Below are 14,578 nucleotides of genomic sequence, written 5' to 3'. Positions count from 1 at the left end.
CAAGGCCCTTGTGCTTTGGTGTTGTAATGTATGATCCTGCAACTCTTTCAGCCCAACGCCTGCTTCCCCACCCCCCACCCACCCCTGGGTTGTTGTGAGGAAAAGAGGAAGAAGGAATATTAGATATCTTCGCTATCTTATTTTTTTTAAAAAAAAATCCTGCTTTTTTAGTGAGCCATGGTGGCACAGTGGTTAGAATGCAATATGGCAGACTAATTCTGCCCACTGCCAGGAGTTCAATCCTGACTGCCTAAGGTGGTGGGCTCAGCCTTCCATTGTTCCGAGGTCAATAAAAATGAGGATCCAGATCGCAACATGCTGACTCTGTAAACCACTCAGAGAGTACTGAGAATACAGCACGGCGGAGTATTTATCTAAGTGCTGTTGCCGTTTTTTAATAAGATGGAGGCCCCTGGAGGAATATCAATCTGGTTCATCCCCTTGAAAGAACGGAGGCTTCGACTTGCAGCACTCAATGCCATGAGAAGGTCCTGAGTCAGCCCTTTATCTTCAGCCCACGATTCCTATGGGTGGGGAAGGAGGAAAAGGAAAGAGGGGAACTCCCCTCCCCCCATTCCATCGGTCTCTCTAATCACGCTCTTTCTCCCCTGCAAACGCACTTCTTCTTCTTTTTTTTTTTTGCAACTAAAAATCCTGCAAATGCCTTCAGAAGGTAGGCCAGGACCTTGAACTCTGGATTCCCCCCTCTCCTGCCTTTTATTGGGACAGGCTGCTCCTTCAACTGGTTCTCATAGGAAAACTTCCAAGTTGAATTACAAAAAAGAAAGAATGCAAAAAGAAAGCGCCTTTCAGCTTCGCAAAGGACCTTGAGGCTGATCTGGTTCCAATCCACAGCTGGAAAGGGCAGAAAGCTGACAGGCAGGAGGGAGGCCCATCCTGCTTGCTTTCCCTTGGGAACCAGCCCTTTTGTCTCTCTGTCTCTCTGTCTCTCTCTTTCTTCCCTTCTCCTCCCACCCCCCAGCCCACCCTATACCAGTCAAGCTTTTGCCTGAAACAGATGAAGAGGGAGGTTGATCGGCTTCTCCAGATCAGCTGCTTCTGGGAGGCCCACCCTGCAGCTTCAGAAATGCAACAACCTTTAGGCTGGCAAAACTCAAATTAGGTTGACAGGCATGCTGGCCTCCCTCTTTGACCTTTTGCCCTGGGGGGTCATCAGTATTTCTTTAGCCTTCCAGCTCTTGCCATTTCTTGAGGGCCATGCAAAAAAGCAATGGAAGAAACAGAGTTTGGGAGGTGTATCTTTTATGCATCAATTAAAAAATAAATGCACTGGAATGCTAAAAAAAAAAAAAGTTCACCCACATCCACTAAAAGCCAAAACTCTTACATAAAGCAAATGCAGGCTTCCTGGTTGCCTGATCTGTGCAATACACACACACATACACACACACACAGCAAATTAGCATTTCTTAGTAATGGATTATGGTATATTTAAGACAAAGTACACATTGGCACAGCTGACTTTTAAAAAATAAGATTAAACTCTCAGCAATATATGATGGCTGTCAAATTTAACTAAAGCATGATTTAAAAAATCAGCTGTAGTAGGTTAAGGCAATTCTGGTGTATCAATGTACAGGCCAAATACACAAACTTTACATTAGAGCTTAAAATTCATCAGGCAAGGCAACAACTGAAACTGTTTTACAATCACAGGACACCACAAAAAAGAATTTATTCTAATCAGACAATTTTGGTATAAACTTGACCTACTAGCCAGGCCAGACTTGATCTCTTCCATCCCTCTCAAGAGTTTATCATATCTTATGTATTTTTTCAGAGCCAAAGGCCTTCTGAAGGAAGCTTACATAAAAACATAAGAATTACATCTCAAGGAATCCCTACAATTGGATTATCATTATTAGGATAAATTGTATCAGCAAGAATATAACTGTGCAAGAAATCTGAAATGAATTACTGTAAAGAAAGTTAGCTAAAACAATGTGGAATAAATAGATAGCCCTTCAAAACTGAATTCTACCAATGAGGGACTTATCAGTGAAAAGGTTACAGTTCTGATCCAAAAATGTATTTATCTGTTTTGCAACTATTATAGCCCCTGAATCCATAGGGACTCCTGGCAGTTAACAATAAGCATAAAAGATACAACCCACCCACCCCCACTCCCAAGAACACAAATGCAACACAACAGAAGCTGGAGCAATCAAATAAAACATAGACCAAGCATGGCTGGAAGGAGAATTCTGGGAGCTGAAGTCCATCCATCTTAAAGTTGTCAAGTTTAGGAAAGACTGGATGAAGCCATTCCAGCTTCTCTCCAAATGCTATCTAGAAAAGCTGTTTTAACACATTTTTGGAATATTATTAGGATGAGAGCTAATATAACTTCTGGAAGGGAATGACATCACTTAAAAAAAAAACCCCAGCTGTCTCCTCATTTGTACAGAAGTATGGGATTACTAGCAGATTACACACATACCAGGTGGGATCAATTCTGGTTGGAAAAGATGGTCCTATCAGCCAAGTTGTCAAGCTATTAGAAGCCAACACAGCACCAATGTTACATGACTATGGCAGCTCTTACCTGCCAGCAAAGGGCAGTTTCCAAGTGGTCTTCAAAGGCAGTCTTGTGCAAATCACAATGTAGTAGACTAGATGTGTAAAAAGAGTGTAATTTATCTTTACCAGTTTCTCCCAGTACAGGTAGGGATGCAACTGGTACAAGCTGGGCAATACTCCCTGGTTACATCCTTCCTCTGTCAATGGATCAATAGCGGTGGGGCTTCATCCCCCCCTAAAGTTTTGGGGCTTCATGAATCTAGAATTAAACGCTGGAATTGAAGAACAGCCTCTCTGATCCACACTGGTAGAAGAATTCTCCCAGTGGTTTTGTCTTTTCATCAATTTCGTTCCTGGCTAAATTTTATTATACTGTCTGTAAAAGCAGACATGCCCTGTGAACTGCCTCAATGACCTAGTTAGGATCTTGTGTTGTTTATATTTTATTTGAAATGGAAACGGTTTCCATTATTTTGTTGTTGTTCACGCAAATGAATTCTGGTCGGCAACTGTAAGAAAAACCCAAGGGAAAGGCATGGGATCATCCCACAGGGAGAATCTTCTCAACTCAGCCCCCAATCCTAGCCTAAAAAGTCTTCCAAACCTTGAAGAATCCCACACAGAAAGTGACTTAAGCACGAGCTTCGGATGTTAAGAAACTTTCTGCATAAATACAGAAGTCTATCACAATGCCCTTCTGATTCCACAACATAAATGGAATTGAAGAAGAAGAAAACCTTTCAACAACCCATCACTCACATCGTCTTGTTTATGCTGCAGCTCTTCCAGCAGTGCCAAAGTATCTTCATCTGCAAGATCGCAGGGACGCTGGCCCTGTGGGGGGAGAAAAGAAAGAAAATCAGGGGGAAGCAGGAGCCCTTGGCAAGCACAATTGCCTCAAAACTCTACCGGCCAGCAAAAGAAGGTAGAAAAATACAAAACGGATTGCCCAACTGCAAATGCCTCCAAACATCTGCTCCTTCTCCGCCTCCCCCTTTGAATGTGTTAACAGAAATATACACTGACTGAAACCAAGGAGAGATAAAAAGACAAAACGATATGAAGAAAGCGACCCCAAAGACTGGTCTGATTTTCGGAGCGCTCCTGCCTGCTTGCTAGCTTCCAGCCGTTGAGGCTTTTAGTGGAAAGACACATCCGTTTAGGTGGTGTGTGTGTGTGTGTGTGTGTAAGAGTGAAATTTGGGGTGAGGGTTAGGGATTTATAAGGGATGAAATGAATGCCTTTATAACAGCACTTGTTTTGATCGTTCAACTCTTCCCTAAACAGAAAAAAACTCCCCAAAGGGATGGTCTGGCCTTTTTTTTTTTTTTTTGGGGGATGGAGTCCAGGTTGCAGCCTGAAGCCTGGAGGTTAAAAAAAAAAAAAAACAGGATGAAAAAGAGAAAGCATGAGCAAGAGAGAGAAGGTAAATTTGTGGCCTTTCTAGGATATTCTCCTTTGCCAGACTCCATTGCTACTCTACTTCAATCCAGCGCAGTTGGTTGTAATGGATTTCTGCCAGAGGAGAGCATGTATGCGAGACTCCAGTGATCAATTTCAGATTTTTTCCATCCCACATCGCCCTGATCTTTTCGATATTTTCTATTCTGCGCAACTTTCAGTTGATCAATCAGGCATGATGAGGTCACCCTTTTCCTTTAGAAGAGGCCAAAAGGAGGCCGGCCAGGGAGGGGCCGTGGATCCAAAGCACATTTGCTGTCCAGAGGCCCTATAACTGGCAGTGATTGATTCCCTCCGTCGGTCCTATTGGAAGGACTATATTTAAAACAAAACGAAACAGGGAAGAGAAGAGGGATGGTGACAATATTCTTCCCCCAGCCACCACCCTGCTGCCAAGAGTGTGGGAGGTTTGCAGAGGCTTTGTGAGAAGACACTTCATGCTTACTGATGCAACTGGCCTACGAGAAGCCTAAAAAAACCACCCCTCCATGAGGCAGGAATTCTATTGTCTCATAATTAACAGAATAACAGAGTTGGAAGGGACCTTGGAGGTCTTCTAGTCCAACCCCCTGCTTAGCAGGAGACCCTCTACCATTTCAGAAAAATAAGGTCCCACCTCTTCTTTAAAACCTCCAGTTTTGGAGCATTCACAACTTCTGGAGGCAAGTGGTTCCACTGAATATATCTTAATAACTCTGATATATAATCAACAAGTAACAAGCAACATTCAGGTGGGGACAGTCTCCTCTCAACTCTCTCAGGAGAAATGCCTCTTCTGCGATGAACACATGATGTACTATACCTACCAGAACCATTAAAACAGCTGCTTCTGTTGTACTCCAGTTCACATTGATGTAATAGTTAATGGATTAATCTTTTTTTAATAGATGGTAATATTTTTATTTTATTTATTTATCGAGTTTAAATGGTTGCCCAACTCATATACGATGACTCCAGGTGGCTTCTAATATTAATAATACACAACCCCTCCCCCTCCTCCCCCTTTTAAACTTTTACAGTATTTTGTAAGGCTTGCTAAGTCTTGTGAAATACAGCATGATGTTGAAACAAGCAGAGTGGCCATCTATTTTCCCCTCACGCTACCAATGTCTTCCCTAACGACACAGATAATTTTGAGAAGGGGAATTTGCCTTATACCAAGACACAGAACTGTCTAACCCTACATGGCTCTCTATTCCAGCTGGCAATACGTTTTGCTCCCTGGTCTCAGGTAGAAAAGAGTTTGATGGCCACATGGAGTCCATTAAATCTAATACCCTGCTCCATGCAGAAATAAAAACATTCCAGACAGAGACTGTCTGGCCTCCACCTGAACAAGCATCTGCCATGAAAGTGAGCTTCCTATTCTTCTGTTGTGGTCATGAGTTTCTCTACAAAGGGAGATGCAATTTTTCCATAACCCACTACCTGCCCCTCAACCAGCTTCTCTTACCACATTGTTGAGGGCCTCCATATCACAGAAGTGCTCGGCCAAAAGCCGGCAGGCCTCCTCCACTCCCCAGTGAGCTGCTGCATGTAGGGGCGCCCAGCCATCTTTGTCCTGCACATTGGTGTCGTAGCCAGCTTGCAAGAGCAGCCTGCAACAGAGCAAGGCAAGGCAGGGTGAGGGTAACTAGGGGCTTCTTGTCCCTCTGGGAGAACAGAGCTGGCTTGTGGCAGAACAAATGGGGCACAGTAGAGCCAACCTGGACAGAGAGGATTCTAGAAATAAAAGAACCAAAGGAGATCAGAATTCAGGTTTCCAATTTACCCACAATTGTTAGGGACAGATTCCTGAGGAGAAACATCCACAATTTTGAGCTGGGTTAGGATTTTTTGAACAAGAAGTGTGGTTAGTAAAGAAAAAGCCAGGTAGGGGTGAGAGTTAAGAACCCAGGTGGTTCCCTGACAAAAAAAGAGTAAAGTGAGAAGTGTGATTTATTGCAACTTCTTTCCCTCACCTTTCTTCTTTCTTTTGAAAAGATGAATCCCAAGTACTAATACTTCCGTGTTGGAAACCAAAGTGCTTTCGTGGTGAAACGATTTCCCGGTGACCTCACTGTTGCCTGGGAAATGCCCAGTTGGGGACTCCTTTCGTGTCCCTGCAAAGTTGCCTACTGAAGTGGTACCCGTTTATCTACTTGTGGTTGCCCACTTTGGAACCGCTGGATCAGGAGCTAAGGAGCTAAAGTGTGTGACGGGAGCTCACCCAGACCCGCGGCAGTAACAGGTCTCGAACGTGAGGCTGCCGATAGTCAGTCCACTTTTCTAACCTCATGAGCCACAGAGCTCGTCAGAATCCCAGGTTAAAGAAAAACAGCTGAGAACCAAGATCCCTTGATTTTCCTTGAAGAAGCTGAGAGGTAGGTGGCTGGGTGGGGACTGACATCTCTTTGGCTTTCCTTTTTCCATACGCCCTGCCTGTGCTTGGAGGACGTGTGGCAAAGTTTTGATGGGGTCGGCAAACTGGCCTGCCCCCAACCCTGCTCAAGGCGGGGTGTGGGGAGAAGGCTAGGCGGTCCAATGACTGGTGCAATTAACAATCCATACCGGTTATGGTGAGGTTAACCCCAGACAAGAAAACGCTCAGGAAATGGGAGGCTCTCACCTCATGACCTCGACGTAGCCTTTAGCAGCTGCCACATGGAGGGCAGTGGCCCCAGTTTTGGGGTGAGGCTCATCAGATATTTTTCCAGCATTCAGCCAATGGCGAGCATCACGAAGCATCATCTCTTCTTCCTCTCGCTTGGCCACCTCTACGTCTATCCCTGAAAGCAAAGGAAAGGGGGGTCACGTGAAGCACAGAGAACCTACAGCTGAAAAATTCTGAATGGAAGTCCCACATTATAATGCAGATAACACACACATATACTTCCTTTATTTAAAAAATAATAATGAAATCCTAGCAATCGAATCTTTGGAACTTTTCTTTCCCTCTCAGAAAAAGAGTTGGAATCACATCATAGGACCAGCATGTATTTTGTGATGTAGCTCCAGTTTTATTATACACATGTTCAACTAAATTCTTCGTATTTTTTGGGATTCAAATGCAAAACGGATGTTGCAATCCACACATAAAGAATTCATTCTGATAATTTTTAGGAAATTAAAATCAGCAGCAACAACAATGCAGCTCTGAAGATTCACCAGACCTTAATTAAGCCTATTTCTGTTCTCTCTCTATATATATATATACTATATGGATGTGTATATTACATAATCTGTTATATTGATTTTTACAAAGCCACTATGGGTAGCCCACTACTTACAACAGTTCATTTATCGACCGTTCAAAGTTATAATAGTCCTGAAAAAGTGACTTTTGACAGTTTTTCACACTTACGACCATTGTTGCATCTCCTTGGTCATTAGAATTAAATTCAGATGCTTCAAAATTGGCTCATATTTGTGATGGTTTCAGTGTCCCAGGGTCAACTTTTGTGATCTTCTGACAATCAAAGTCAATGGGGTAGCCAGATTCATTTAACCTTAACATAACACCTGCAATGAATCACTTTAACAGCTGTGGCAAGAAAAGTTGTAAATGGGGCAAAACTCGCTTAACATAACAAATGTCTCACTTAGCAACAGAAATTTTGGGCTCTATTGTGGTCATAAGTTGAGGACTGCCTACAGAGTTTTGTTTTGTTTTTAAATGGTGAAAATGTCAAACAGTGGCCATCTTTCCATAGCCAATTAGCTAGAGGAGGGGTGTCCAACCTTGGCAACTTTAAGACTTGTAGACTTCAACTCCCAGAATTCCTCAGCCAGCTTTGCTGGCTGAGGAATTCTGGGAGTTGAAGTCCACAAGTCTTAAAGTTGCCAAGGTTGGACACCCCTGAGCTAGAGAACCACCTAATAGGCCATCAGAGGGAGCCGAGCTGCATTTGCTACGGCTGCTTGTGCCTTACCTCGTTTCTCGACTTCTGTTCGCAGCAAGGCCTCCATGCTGTCAGCCTCAGCAATGTCCAGCGGCACGTCTCCATCGCTATTCACCGCAGCAATGTTGGCACCGTGGTCCAAGAGGTATCTGGGCCAGACAGTTAAGCCCAGTCAGATCCATGGGCCACCCAGCCCCCACACCAGGCCTATCATCTCTACAACCCAGCAGAAAGGGCCATCTGAGACGGTTGTCGTTAACCGGCTTCCTGCAAAGCTTAATCCGGATAACCTAGTCTGCTTGGGTATCAAGTACAAAGTTCAGAGACTGTGGACTTTAAGACCTACGTGCTGACTCATCTTCTCAGACGAAACTCCCCCTCCCTTATCACTGATACAGCCAAACTTTACAAGTTTCCTTGCAAGCTCCCACACCAAACGCAGCCAGGACTCTTTCTCTTCAAACAGGATTGCCTAAAAGTTACAATCCTCCAAATGCGTCCAGTATTTTTCATGGAGTGTGAAATGTGTGAAACTATGATTAGCAGGCTCCCGCCCATCTCTCTTGAGTTTCTCCAGCTAGGAATCCAACATAAATACTAGGACCGCTGCCTGGAGAAGCTCAGTGACTAAGGGGACAGTGAGAAACGACACACTGCAGTCACTTGTACCGAGAAGGAATTGTAAGGCTGGCTGAGAGATCTGTGGTTCTAGGAACTTTAGGCAAAAAATGCACAAACCCTCGCCCAACCCAAACTCACTGTGCAATCTCATTGTAGCCACAGGAGGCAGCAACGTGCAGCGGAGTCCAACCTTCATTGTCTGCCTGGTTTACATCAGCTCCATTTTCCACCAGAAATTCAACCACCTCTATGTTTTCGTCAATGCAGGCCTGGAAGAATCAGAAGCTTCCTTATCAAGCAAATCCAACCCCACCTTTTGTCTTATTTAATACAAAAGTCTTCACCTCCTTTAAGAGAAAAGCTCCCCTCACCAAATTCATCACCCTCCCTTCCTTCCCCAGTGCCGTAAACACGTACCCCATAGTAGCGCTGCAGCATTTGGGCCATGCAGGGTGGACGATGGCTAAAATGGCAACCCTTAAACAGGGAAACAGAACACTGTAAACGTGTAATAGATTTTACACCACAGAGTAGGACTGAGAAACCAAAGTCCCTGGCAATTTTGTAATATTTGTCTCGCTCTGAGTGCAGCTGGCGACGGAAAATGTTATCCCAACTGGGGAGTGGGCGAGCACATTTGACCAGGAAATAAACAAGGTTTTCAAGCAGTAAGAGGATTGTGGATAGGGCTCAACTACACAATAGGCCACAAATCTCGGGCGCAGAATGTTTTGAGGAAAAAAGTGCACAGGCTTCTAAGATGGGAATGAAATACGCAGGTTATTGGGAAGGAACCTTGGGAAGGTAACCTAGCCAAACAATGGAAACTCTGTGGTGCTCCCGAGATTTCTGAACAACCCCCTAATAAACCAAGCCAGAATGCCCAAAGGAGAGAGATCCCTGCCCTAAATTCAACGAATAGACCAGAAACCAAAACTTGAACCAATATAGGTAGTCCTTGATATATGACAATTGGGATCAGAATCTGGGTGGTTGAGTAAAGCAATCATTACATGAGTTGCCACGTCACTGTTTTGTCCAGTCACCGTAGTCTTGGCCTTCCTGGTTGTGATTAAGTGATCTTGTAAGTTGTTAAATGGATCAAGTTCCAAGAAAGGAGAATTTTTGGTGTGTGTGTGTGTGTGTGTGTGTGTGTGTGTGTGTGGAGAAGCTAGGGAAGATCATGGGAAGTTCGGCTCAGGACCCACACGAGTGTCTCTTGGCTCAGGAGCTAAAAATCCCCCCTTTCACTCCTTGAGCGGAAAGCATCCTTTCGTTAATTCAAACCACTGCTAATTCAACCATCGCTAAGCAAACAATACCTAGTAAGTCAAGGACTATTTGTAATGTTTCAGGTGAGGAGACCTGGAGACTGAAGTGGACCCTCATATAAATTAGATTACAACCTCCCTTATTCCTAGGGAAAGCCTGAAGGGCATTGAAAAATATCAGATTGGGAACATCTGTATTACTGAAGCACAGCTTGTACTTGCAGGGGAAGGGAAGATGCCACTACAACTATTGCGATCCTACAATTATAAGATTTTTTTTTTTAAAAAAAGAGATCACGCACACATGCAATTAGAGGGTTTATCTCAGGTATGAAGTCTACGCAAAAGTTGATATGGACATGTGGAGATGCTTTTCCCTTTCCAAAGGCTCACTGCACACCCTCTTGATCTGACTTCTAGTCATAAAGAGCTAGGGCAGAATTCTTCAAGCTACCAAACTTCTCAACCCATTTATATAGTGTTGGAAAAGAAAACTTACATTTTATTTCTAGAGGTAAGATATGAATGGATAGGCAAGAGATATGATCACTTAAGTTTCCAGGGAAAGCTATATCATGCAATGTTAGGCCTGACCCAAAACACAATGAAGCAAAACTATTATTTACTTATTTATATAGATTATCATCTGCCTGTGACGCCAGCAGCTTAAAAGGTTAAAACAAAAAAGACAAAAAAGGAGATAATGAGCAACCGAAAGTCAACATATAACCACCCAGCAGGGGCTTAACCTTCACCCTTCTCAAAAGCCTGGAAAAGCCAGGTCTTTGATGGCTTCTTAAATATCATCAGAAAGGAAACTTTTTGACCCCCCCCCTTGAAACCAGGACTAAGCCACAGTTTCAGGGTTGCTTCAAAGTCTGGCCCACTGATTTGGATTTGATAGCACAAACCATGTTTGACCTGATTTGATTATGTACCATCAAGTGGCAGCCACATGGATAGATCACATAGATCAGGGGTGTCAAACTCAATTTCACTGAAGGGCGCGTCAGGGTTGTGTTTGATCTTGGGGAGCCAGGGTGGGCAAGGCCAGCTTGCCATGGATGTCGCCAGCTTGACATTACTTGTGTTGGGGGCATCTGTGGCGGCCTGAGTGCTCTGCCGCACCCTCCCCCCCCCAGCTCCATTTTCACTGGCAGAGGGCAGCAGGAGGCCGTCCCAGCAGAAAGCGGAGCCTGGGAGGGCTGCATGCGTCTCTCCCGAGCTCTGTTTTCACTGGCAAAGGAACCACGGGGCCGGTCCTTTGCTGTTTCCAGGGCGGCCTCATGAGCCAGATCTACGCACCTTGCCGGGCGGGCGGGGGGGGGGGATTCAGCCCGTGGCCCTCGAGTTTGACACCCCTGACATAGAGCAATCTGACTGGGTTCAGAAATAACATGTGGGAAGTTGCACTCTGAGATAACTATGATTTGGATGAAAAGGCAAACTCTGATTTATGCAAGGAGGAAGTCTGTGAAAGTGAGGTGAGAAAGCAGGGAAAACACACGAAGGGCTTTTATTATTTAGATCAATGGTGTTAAACCGTGGCAACTTTTAAGACTTGTGGACTTCAACTCCCAGAATTCTGGGAGAGGAATTGCACAACTCTGCTGGCTGGGAAACAATGCTAGCAGGGGAATTCTGGGAATTGAAGTCCACAAGTTTTTTAAGTTGCCAAGGCTAGACATCCCTGATTTAGATGGAAAGTCATAGCATGATATTATATTCAAAGCAATAGGCAGTGGTTCTTTTTTTTTTAAGGTGCTAATTCTCAAAGGGCTCCTTTTACACTCCACACCAGATATGCTGCAAGATGGTGTGTGTGTGTGTGTGTATGTATGTATGTATGTATGTCAAAAAATAATCACAGGAGATTTCAGCATCTACCAAAACTTGGAGGTGGGGAGGGAGAAGGAAGAAAATTGGACCAGTAAATCTTTGATGTCTCTTCTAATGTCAGAAAAATGCAGCTGTGCTACTTTTCTTCTTTCAGGCACAAAAGGCATCAGAACTGAAGGCAGCTGCTTTTGCTCACGGCTTTCATCTGCCTTTAATAACAGGTTTTGGATCCGCAGTCAAGCCATGCAAAATAAAACCGACTGAAGCAATAACAGCAGATGGGTATATGATATCAAAGAGCCACAGAAGAGGAGACATTCTTCAAAAAAGAAAGGAAGAAAAATTGAGGATGCTGGCGGGGGCAGATAGGTTCAACTTGAGCGTTCTCTCAGAAGGCCGGTTAAGGGAGAAAAGGTCTTGGGGTTCGTTGGAGGCTCAACAGATTGCTTTGCACCCACTAAGACATCCTTCCATCGTGCCTTTTTTGGTGCTGTCTGATTTCCAGCAACTCCCCGAGGACATGAGCAAGTTTGCTGAATGCGTCAATCCAGGCCACCATCCAGGAGAAAAAAATAAGTGGAGTAGCCCTCGCACCATGGACAGTCAATGCATTTTGCCCACTTCCAATGGAATAGAATAGAATTCTTTATTGGCCAAGTGCGATTGGACACACAAGGAATTTGTCTTGGTGCAGATGCTCTCAGTGTACATAAAAGAAAAGATACATTCGTCGAAAGTCAAGAATCATCAGTTACAACACTTAATAACAGTCATAGGGTACAACAAGCAATCAAATCATACTAGGAAACAGTCAATATAAATTGTAAGGATGCAAGCAACAAGGTTACAGTCATACAGTTATATGTGGGAGGAGATGGGTGAAAGGAAGGGTGGGAGGATTAATAGTAATAGTAGTGCAGATTTAGTAATAGTTGAACAGTGTTGAGGGGATTATTTGTTTAGCAGAGTGATGGCGTTTGAGGAAAAACTGTTCTTGTGTCTAGTTGTTCTGGTGTGCAATGCTCTATAGCGTCGTTTTGAGGGAAGGAGTTGAAACAGTTTAAGTCCAGGATGTGAGGGGTCTGTAAATATTTTCACAGCCCTCTTTTTGACTCGTGGACCTCGACTGAAGGCAGGTTGGTAGTAATTGTTTTTTCTGCAGTCCTAATTACTCTCTGAAGTCTGTGACTGTCCTGTTGGGTTGCAGAACCAAACCAGACAGTTATAGAGGTGCAGAAGACAGACTCAATAAAAGTGCTGCTGTTCTCACACCTACACCTAGAGGTAGTCCTCCACTTACAACAGTTAGTGACCATTCAAAGTTACAACAGCACTGAATAAAGTGACTTATGGCCGTTTTTCAGACTGACGATCGTTGTAGCATCCCTCTGATCACATAGTCAAAATTCAGACACTTGTCAACTGTCTCATATTTATGACGATTGTAGTGACCTGGGGTCATGTGATCACCTTTCGCCACCTTCTGACAAGCAAAGTCGATGGAGGAACCAGGTTCACTTGACAACCATGTGACTAACTTAACAACCGCAGTGATTCATTCAACAACTGTGACAAGAAAGATTGTAAAATGAGGCTAAATTCACTTTTAACAGTAGTCCCACTTAGCAACAGAAATGTTGGGCTCCATCGTTTCTCTAGGGCCAATCTAAGCCATGCCACAGATAGAAGTGCCGAATTTTGAAACTGAGATTTTATAAAAACACAAATCCCATCCCTAAATTCCCACATTTTAGGCTGCAAAATTCCAGATGCCCTTAGATGACAGCAAATAGCTGAAGATTACTGTACATCTCTGCAGTTATCTGGTAGTCATCTGGATTTTTGGTACTCACTAACCAAGCTATATGGTAGAGAAAAATAAAGGTTAAGCCATTTCAAAAACAATAATTACCTTGTATCGTAAGCATGCTATAGCTAGTGCATTCCCCACTTAGGTGATCTATACAGTACATAATGCTATTCCAGAACAGCTGGATTTATACATACATCATGGTCAAAGCAAACCGCATTACAACATGGCTGTATGATATGCTACACTTTACAGAAAATAATCCTGGCCAAGGGGTCACTAATCCTTATACATTTCAGATTTTTTTCTCAAAACAACAACAACAACAACAACAACTCTAGCTCAGCTGGTTAGATCTGCTGCTCAAATGTTCTGGGCTTTTAGACTGAAAAAAGCAGAGATACAGGTTGGATAAGAGGGTTGTTACTGAATGCTTATGAGAGTTGGTCTAGGATAGGAGTTAGTTAAATGTTCAGATGACACAACAATCCTCCAGAATCCCAGATTAAATAAACTAGGAAACAAACAAGCCTGTAATGTTTCCACTAGCTCCTTTCTCCAACAGGTGTGTCTAAACCACAAATGACCCAAACTATAATTTATTAGTGTCATCCAAATTGGTGAAATGAAGCCAAATCTCTTTCCCGAGAACTGCAAAAGAACAAAACACAGGGTGTGGTTTGTCAGCCATAAGTGCAAGGCGCCAGCAAAAGTGGAGAATGCTGGCAAACTCTGGCTCATTGTATGATAGGAAATAAAGTATTTTTTTTTAAAAAAGCACAGCAGAATTAACATTCCTGACAGATTGCAGCAATATCTGCTGATAAACAGAGATTACAGAACACCATTTATTTTGTGCACGGCATATGGCTTACAGTAGACTCTAAAATACAATACCGGGTTATCAAGTAACACAATTCAGTTATCAGATTCACACCTTTGGAAAAAAAAAAAACCATGAACAACCAATGGCAAATTTAATTTAAACCAGACATTTAAATCGGATTTCCTGTTGGATGATTTAAAACAGAATTAAAGTGTGATTTAAATTGATCCATCCTGCTATACACATTCCATTTTAAATAAAATGCTTCAAAAATCTATGCTAGGCGAACAAGAATACTGTAATATAAGCAACCTGGTTTATGCAAATT

General features: G+C 43.4%; 1 protein-coding gene across 4 annotated transcripts in view; it reads right to left on the bottom strand.

Moving 5' to 3' along the window:
- PPP1R12C (protein phosphatase 1 regulatory subunit 12C) overlaps positions 1-14,578 on the bottom strand; it is a 47,840-nt gene that overhangs the window by 24,292 nt on the left and 8,970 nt on the right. For all 4 annotated transcript variants that reach the window (XM_087948355.1, XM_087948356.1, XM_087948357.1 and 1 more), the window contains exons 2-6: positions 8,643-8,773; positions 7,914-8,032; positions 6,611-6,770; positions 5,456-5,600; positions 3,301-3,375 (exon numbers count right to left, since the gene is read on the bottom strand). In XM_087948355.1, coding sequence (XP_087804481.1) covers positions 3,301-3,375; positions 5,456-5,600; positions 6,611-6,770; positions 7,914-8,032; positions 8,643-8,773 — 630 coding nt within the window. The remainder of the gene's footprint in view (positions 1-3,300; positions 3,376-5,455; positions 5,601-6,610; positions 6,771-7,913; positions 8,033-8,642; positions 8,774-14,578) is intronic.

The sequence above is a fragment of the Notechis scutatus genome, chromosome Z (genome assembly GCF_049901735.1).
Source record: "Notechis scutatus isolate UNSWTSFEM ecotype Mainland chromosome Z, rNotScu1.2, whole genome shotgun sequence".
Lineage (NCBI taxonomy): Eukaryota > Metazoa > Chordata > Lepidosauria > Squamata > Elapidae > Notechis > Notechis scutatus.
Note: the sequence above shows the minus strand (reverse complement) of the source record. Positions and strands in the feature narration are given on the sequence as shown.